Raw genomic sequence first — 7,410 nt, forward strand, 5'->3', positions numbered from 1 at the left:
GCGACAACAGACATTGCAGAACACAAGCTTATACAGAGCTGATGCACATGTCTGTGATTGCCAACACACACACACATACACACGCGCAGACACACTGACACACACACATACTTCTGACACACACACACACACGCACACAAACTTCTGACTTATTCACCCCGTGTGTACCCTGCTGACCTGGCTCACATTTCCATTGCTTTCCACAACATCTGATAGACTTTAGCTTCTCTTAGATCCCTTTCCCTCCCTTCCCCTCCTTCTTACTCTCTCTCTCTCTCTTTCTTTCTCTCTCTCTGTCCTTGATGACTTGAATGACATCTTTCTAATACATCCTTGCCTTCCTTGACCCCTCTAACTGGGGAAAGCCCAGTGATCCCCGTGATGAGATTCATTACAGCCCTTAGTAAACAGAGCGGTCCTGTCCGCTGCCTGCCCACTCTGCCACAGACCAGGGGCCCCACGCCGCAGCGTATGCCACGCCACTCATCAAGGGCCTCCCCACATCCAAAGGGGGCCCTCCGGGCCCTAATGACAGGTCTGCTGGCAGCCTCAGCTGCGCGGTGCGGCCCAAGGCGTGGCTGCCCACTGGCCACAGCGGCAGCGGCCCGCATGCCAGCCTCAGATCCACACGCACTATTTATACCCTGCCAGATCCAGACTACAGAGTAGGGTTCATGGAGCTGGTCGGACAAGTGTTTGTTTGCTTTGCAGAAGCAATAAAGAAGCACTGATGAAATGCCACTGACTGTAGCTCAATATCTCTCCCTCTCTCTCTCTCTCTCTCTCTCTCTCTCTCTCTCTCTAAGCCCGACTCTTGCTCCCACCACGCTGGCCCCCAGCACTACGCCATCAGATGAGTGTGATGATGAGCAGGCCAACTGCCACAGTGGAACAGGTGATGACTACGAGCTGACAGGTGCCAACGCCACCCCAATGAGACTGCAGCCCCCTAATCCCTCGCATGCATGCACACAGTCACAGACACACAAACACACTTGTAGACTCACACGCACATGATACACTCTCACACATACGATAAAGGGCACTGACACATACTGACACTGTGACACTGACACGTACATGCACCATTGCACTCATAATAACCCACTGCATCCAGAATGCACCTGATCAACTAACACCCTTCTATATCTCTCTCTCTTTCTTCCTCTCTCTCTCTCTCTCTCTCTCTCTTTATCTCTATCTATCTCTTTTAACACCTGAGCACTCTCAACACCTGCACAGAAAGCATTTCACAAACCTCTGGCTCCAGCACCTGTTGTGTCACTCTTGCACACATCCAGTATTGAGTATTAAGATCACGAGGATGATGATCTGTGCTCTTTCTACACTTTCACATTTGATTTTTCCCTATGCATGCACAGACACACACACACATACACACACACACACACACACACACACACACACACACACACACACACACACACACACACACACACACACACACACACACACACACACACACCCCACATCCAGACACCCTTGTACTTGTCCTCTAGACTGCAGTCTCTTGGTGTGAGCATGAGCATGCTGGGGCCTCTCTGTCCACACAGAACAAGGGGAAAGTAGGTCTTCTCAAATCAGAGCAGTGACGGGCACTCAGCCCCCCCTCTCTGGATAGATAGAATGACATTAATGAATGAGTAGCTCTGCCACAGAGCCCACCTCACTTTAGCTCAGTTCAGCCAGGCAGAATATCCTACACACAGTGACTCACCAAATCCACATTGATTTAAAAAAGAAAACAACCCATTATCATCATTATCAAGCGCAACAGTTCAACAGTATATGAACTGCAGACAGAGAACAGTAAATATACAGCAATTCTCTTAAAACAGCATGGCCATTAGATATGAATAGTTTGGCTGAAGTACAGTAGAGATGTTAGCGCATGTCTAACTGTTCTTTTACCGCTGTCCAGCAGGAGGAACCATCATGCCAGAAACGACAACCGAGTTGGAGACAGTTCCAGAGGAGCAAGGTACATTTTTTTCCATACTCATTTTCCAGCTCATTTCTCTTTGCTGTTTTCACTGTTGATGGATGTCTCAGTAAACTCTCTCTCTCTTCCTGAGGGCTTTTTTCTGCCCACGTTTCTGTGTCTGAAACAGCAGTGATTGTGTTGCCAATATGCTTCTTCACTGTGTTTGTGTCTGTGCCGAGTTATTATCAATCAAGTGTATGATAATGGACTGCACCTTTCATTCCCTTTACCCGAGGCACACACACACAACTCTCTCTCTCTCTCTCTATCTCTCTCTCTCTCTCTCTCTTTTTATCTGACCTTGACTAATTAAAATAGAAGCTAGTCTGTGTTTGCCTGGTAACTGCATGGCAGTGGATAGACTCACTAGAATATGGATTCAGCAGAGCAATTTAGTTAACAGTCTGCTCCTGGGGTGGACTGTGCCAAGGTGTACTCTGCCTAACACATTGTGCACAGAACAAGCCTTGGACTGGGGCAGGAAGACATATACCCCTCCCCCCGCTCTGCACTGATCCAGCCTTAATCCTTTCAGAGATGGAAAAGGCAAAACAAAGCCTTTTTAATTGGAAACGGGCGTATGTTCCTCAGCACTAGTGGCAGAGTGCCTGCCCTGTGGGTTTTTGCTGGGAATTCTTTCCTCATCGTTGCCTGGATAAATAGACTTGATGCTCTGTGTCGGAGGACAGGTCTGACATTCTTATTGAAAGGAATTTCTGCTCTCTTTCTGTCTTATGCTGAGAGAACAAAATGATGGGCGCACAGACAAAAGCCCAGTGGCTGCTACAGGCATTTCTAGATGTGTCTCCCTCTGACTTCGCTGTCTTCCTCTCTTTCTCCCTCCCCTTTCTCTTCACACTGCAATCTCTGCACTCCATTTATTTCATTCTGTTTCTTTTGGATGTTTCTCCATAGCACTGAATAACAATATGAGGCTAATTTCTATTCCTCTCCATCTCTATCAGTCTCTCTCTCACTCTCACTCTCACTCTCTCTCTGGGGGGGATTGTCTTGGGGAAATGCTGCCCTAATATATTAGCCATTTCCTTTAAAGAGCACCGCTGGCCTCATTAAAAAACTGCCCCTCGCTGTGGGCTTTAAGTGAAAGCTGCTGTCCTATCTGAGCATGCTATTAGAATGCCTCCCTCTTCCTCTGTTTTTTCTTCTCATCCTCTCATTTTCCGGTGTTGACATTCTCCTGATCTCTTTGTGCTTCTATTGTTTTCCACAGTTAAAACAGTTATGAGTTATTGTTTTATATATATATATATATATATTGTGGAACATCCTGCCATGTGCAACCTGTAATATGTAGTCTACTTCCTTGTTCTGGACTGTCTCTGCCTATTCTGTCTTTCTTCTTTGTTATTCGGTGTCTGTTGTTGGTACTGTAGTATATCTTGCAGCACATCAGATTCATACTCTGTGATAGAGCTTTGCTGCCCCCTATTGGGCCATTGTATTTTTTCAAGTGTTGTAGAATCAAGGCATGGGAATAGTAGATACTTGTTGCACACATAAATTGTAGCTGTGTTAGAAACTTATGATAAAGTAGGGTAGTGTTGTAGTGGATATTGTGTTATAGTTTTGAAATAATTGAGCATCTTTGTGGGTTTTTTGTTTCACAGGTTTTACATGGTTTGCCTGTGATTTTGGCTTCCATGAGCCATCATTCTGTCGTTGGAGTTTAGAAGACAATGGATTCAGATGGCAGATTCAAACCAGCGGCACACCCACCCTTAACACAGGACCTAATATGGACCACAAAGGTGATGGAGAGAAACAGAGAAATCAAATAGGAAATAATACTCAATCAGGATAATGTGCACTGATCCCCTTTGCAATTATAGTAAATACAACTTAGCTACAGTGTAATATATCTTGGCAAACTGCCTTCACCTCATCCAACATGGCAAATCTAAACTGACTCCATTAAAATTGAAATTCTCAGGCGGCTCAGGGAACTTCATCATCCTCTCGCCGGGTGCCCACGAGACTGAGGTGGCGCGCATCGTCAGCCCAGAGGTGGCATCGCAGGAGTCGGACCTGTGCCTGTCCTTCTGGTACCACATGGTGGGCTCACACATCGGCACACTGCACATCAAGCAACGCAAGGAGGGCGCCAAGGGCCCTGCTGACATCCTGCTCTGGACTGTCAGCGGTCACCAAGGCAACCGCTGGAGGGAGGGCCGTGTCCCAGTGCCCCACTCCAGTAAACCATATCAGGTACAGTTCCCAAAACTCACTCCACAATGTCCATGATGATGATGAGTGGAGCACTACAGCTTCCTGACTTTTTTTGTACCAAGAGTACTCGAGAAACAGAGATCTATGTAAAAAATGGCCAGAGTTAATGTCATAAATTCACTCCATAGCAGATGCAAGGTCATGTGTTAACTAGGCCCTCCTGCCCAACAGGTGGTCATTGAAGCTGCTGTCGAGAGGAAGAGTTTTGGGAACATTGCAGTGGATGACATCAAGATTCTGGACAATCTCAACATGGCTGAATGCAGAGGTGAGTAGATTCTTTGAGTGTGTGTGTATGTTAAGCCTGGTTTTACATGGTTTAGGACTGAGCAAAATCCCCGGACTCTTTTATGCACCAAGCCCATGCCATCCCATATCATTGGCTTCTCTGTCTGTAGATCCTGCTGTTTCAACTGAACCCATGCTGCCTGAGGACATCCCGAATGAAATCTGTACGTCACTTGCAAGTCACTTTATCAGATTTTTGAGTTTCACATCCATGTCTCTGTTGTCTTTTCTCTGGCTTTGTGTTTTGCTTCATGTCTCTGACGTGTCAACTCTTGCTTGTGCCCGCACAGTGGAGGAGATCACAGACTTCCCCCGCATGGTAGAGAGCAGTGAGATTGGCGGAGGGAACATGCTCAAGACTCTGGACCCCATCCTCATCACCATCATCGCCATGAGCGCCCTCGGGGTGTTCCTGGGGGCCATATGTGGCGTCGTCCTCTACTGTGCCTGCTCCCACGGGGGCATGGCAGACAGGAACTTATCCGCTCTGGAGAACTATAACTTTGAGCTTGTGGACGGGGTAAAGCTCAAGAAGGACAAGCTCAACACACAGAACTCGTACTCAGAGGCATGAGCACGACCAATGAGAGAGGAGCCCACCATCCCCTACAAAAAAGGGCCAGGCTAAATGGACTGCCAAGACTCTCTCACTGGACGAAGAGAAAACTCTGGAGGTTTGCGGGGAGCCAGTCTGAGGTTGTGACTGAGCCATGCTTTTCTCAGGAGCGGCAGTGAAAGGAACCTACCAGTAGGGGGGGACACTGTGTAAAAATATGAGGAAAAAAAACTACATCAACAAAAAATATGTACAGATGATTGAGATTATTTTAATTTTATTTTATTAATTTTTATGATTAATATTATTTTTTTTCTTGTTTTTCCTTTTTTACAATCAGATGCTGGTGTTGAGACCAATATCATGTTTAAAGTATTTATCTTCTCTGAGAATAAAAAGTTTATTTTTTATTTTCAGAATGTTCTTTTGTGTTGAAAAACCCAAAATGAACCATGGTGTGAGTAAAGGGTTCTATCATCAAAGCAAGACCAGAATCTTGCCCATCCTGATTCGCGAATGGGGAGAAAAGCATATATGGTTCCAACAGTGCCTTTAAGTGCATCTCTTTTAGCATTCTCTGTGAATTTATTTTCTAAAGTTTTGCATCCCTTTCCTTTCAATGGTAGGAGTGTGGTCAGGTATGCAAAAACAAAGTACATTTTATGGAGCGTGTATGGGAAGGCCAACATATTGTACATAAGTTTTAATATATTTTAAAGCCCCCACCACCAATCACTTTCTTAAAAAAAAGAAAAGAAAAAAGTAAATGGATTTTAAAAGCTGCAGTATTCCTTTTCCTTGGGTTTTGTGTTGTAAATAGAATTGTCTGGCTGTTTTGTGAAAGTGATCAGTGTGAGGTAGTTTTGTTCTCGTTTTTTTGTTGTTTTACCAGCCCTGTGTGTGTGTGTGTGTGTGTGTGTGTGTGTGTGTGGGTTGTGTGTGGTGTGGGTGGGGTGTGGGTGTGTGGGTGTGTGTGTGTGTGTGTGTGTGTGTGTGTGTTTGTGTGGGTGTGGGTGTGGGTGTGGGTGTGCACGTGTGTGTGTGTGTGTGTGTGTGTGTGTGTGTGTGTGTGTGTGTGTTTTTGTGGGGTGTGGGTGTGGGTGTAGTGTGTGTGTGTGTGTGTGTGTGTGTGTGTGTGTGTGTGTGTGTGTGTGTGTGTGTGTGTGTTTGCGGATGCGTGGGGGTGTAGTGGTGTGGGTGTGTGTGCGCATACGCGTGCGTCTATCCAGCTAGTCAATTCAGACACATGAAACACACATATGTAAACCACCATATCATCTGACTCTTCTACCCCAGTGTGTAGATTCACTAGTGAGTAGGCTAGAGCTAGTGAACAAACAGGACAGGACAGAACAAAACAAACAGATACTCACACATATAAGCCTAATGGCAGTAGCAGAGAGAGCCACATGATATTATGTAGCTAAATTTGTTCCATCAGTGATGTTTGTCTTTGAAGCAATGTAAAGTCTCTGTCCCCTCACTTTGCTTTTTATGTTATTACTGTCTATTATTCACTCTCCTTTGATCTCTGTGGATCATTATTTCTGTCTCTGACATTCTTTTACATTCTCTCAATCACACTCAGTTGGATTGTTCTGCTTTGTTTGTCATTTCCATGTAGTGTGTATTGAGGAGAGTTCATTCCAGTGGTCATGGCCTATCTCAGAGACAATGAATCATGCATGGAATGTCTGTCAAGAAACCAAATAGACTTTTTCGAACACTACAGGACAAAAAAAAAACAAGAATACATTGCCTTGCAAATTGAGTGGGACAGTGACAGTGGTATAGCCACATTTAATCATGTTGTACTATAGGCCTATGTGTTGTCTTGGAAAAAAGTGCTTCTTTCACCGCCATCAAAGCTTGAATACTCTTAGGGCCCTGTGACTGGGGAAAAGTGAATTGTAAGAATGGTGCTATCATCTGTTCACAGCAAGCCTGGGGCTTTGGCACTCGTTATGTCACATTGCCGGCCTCTTCACAGCGCCCTGCGATTTCATAGGCCATCTGTGTTGTTGACATCAGGGCGCGGGACCACTGGTGTGGCCACTGGATGCTGGAGCTGAGTGATGTCATTCGGATAGCTGGCCATTGGCTGTTGAGTCTTTATCAAAGGACTGTGGCCTCACCTGTCAGAGGTCCTTCACTGCACCTTGTTGTGTGACTGCATTTGCAACCATTGACCCACTCACTCCGTCATACATATGCTATTGTGAATCTATGTGAGGGTGGAGAGATGACTCTTGAGATTAAATAACAGGGAACAGAAGACATCATGAGAGGAGATCATATGATTTCTTTTGTATTG

The 7,410-nt window shown here is 45.5% G+C and overlaps 1 protein-coding gene across 7 annotated transcripts in view; it reads left to right on the forward strand.

The window, feature by feature from the left end:
* nrp1a (neuropilin 1a) overlaps positions 1-5,515 on the forward strand; it is a 59,221-nt gene extending 53,706 nt beyond the window's left edge. For 2 of the 7 annotated variants that reach the window (XR_007196106.1, XR_007196105.1), the window contains 4 exons: positions 807-895; positions 1,943-2,002; positions 3,634-3,774; positions 3,957-4,098. Coding sequence is in view for 3 of the 7 variants with exons in the window: in XM_048266144.1 (XP_048122101.1) it covers positions 807-916; positions 1,946-2,002; positions 3,634-3,774; positions 3,957-4,231; positions 4,424-4,520; positions 4,651-4,704; positions 4,831-5,114 (1,018 nt within the window). In the remaining 4 variants the exon portion in view is untranslated. Of the gene's footprint in view, positions 1-806; positions 917-1,942; positions 2,003-3,633; positions 3,775-3,956; positions 4,232-4,423; positions 4,521-4,650; positions 4,705-4,830 lie in introns of those variants that run through there. The other 5 variants (XM_048266144.1, XM_048266145.1, XR_007196107.1 and 2 more) reach the window with 5 other exon arrangements.
* Positions 5,516-7,410: the final 1,895 nt, after the last annotated feature.

This window comes from Alosa alosa, chromosome 16 (genome assembly GCF_017589495.1).
Source record: "Alosa alosa isolate M-15738 ecotype Scorff River chromosome 16, AALO_Geno_1.1, whole genome shotgun sequence".
In the NCBI taxonomy this organism is placed as follows: domain Eukaryota; kingdom Metazoa; phylum Chordata; class Actinopteri; order Clupeiformes; family Clupeidae; genus Alosa; species Alosa alosa.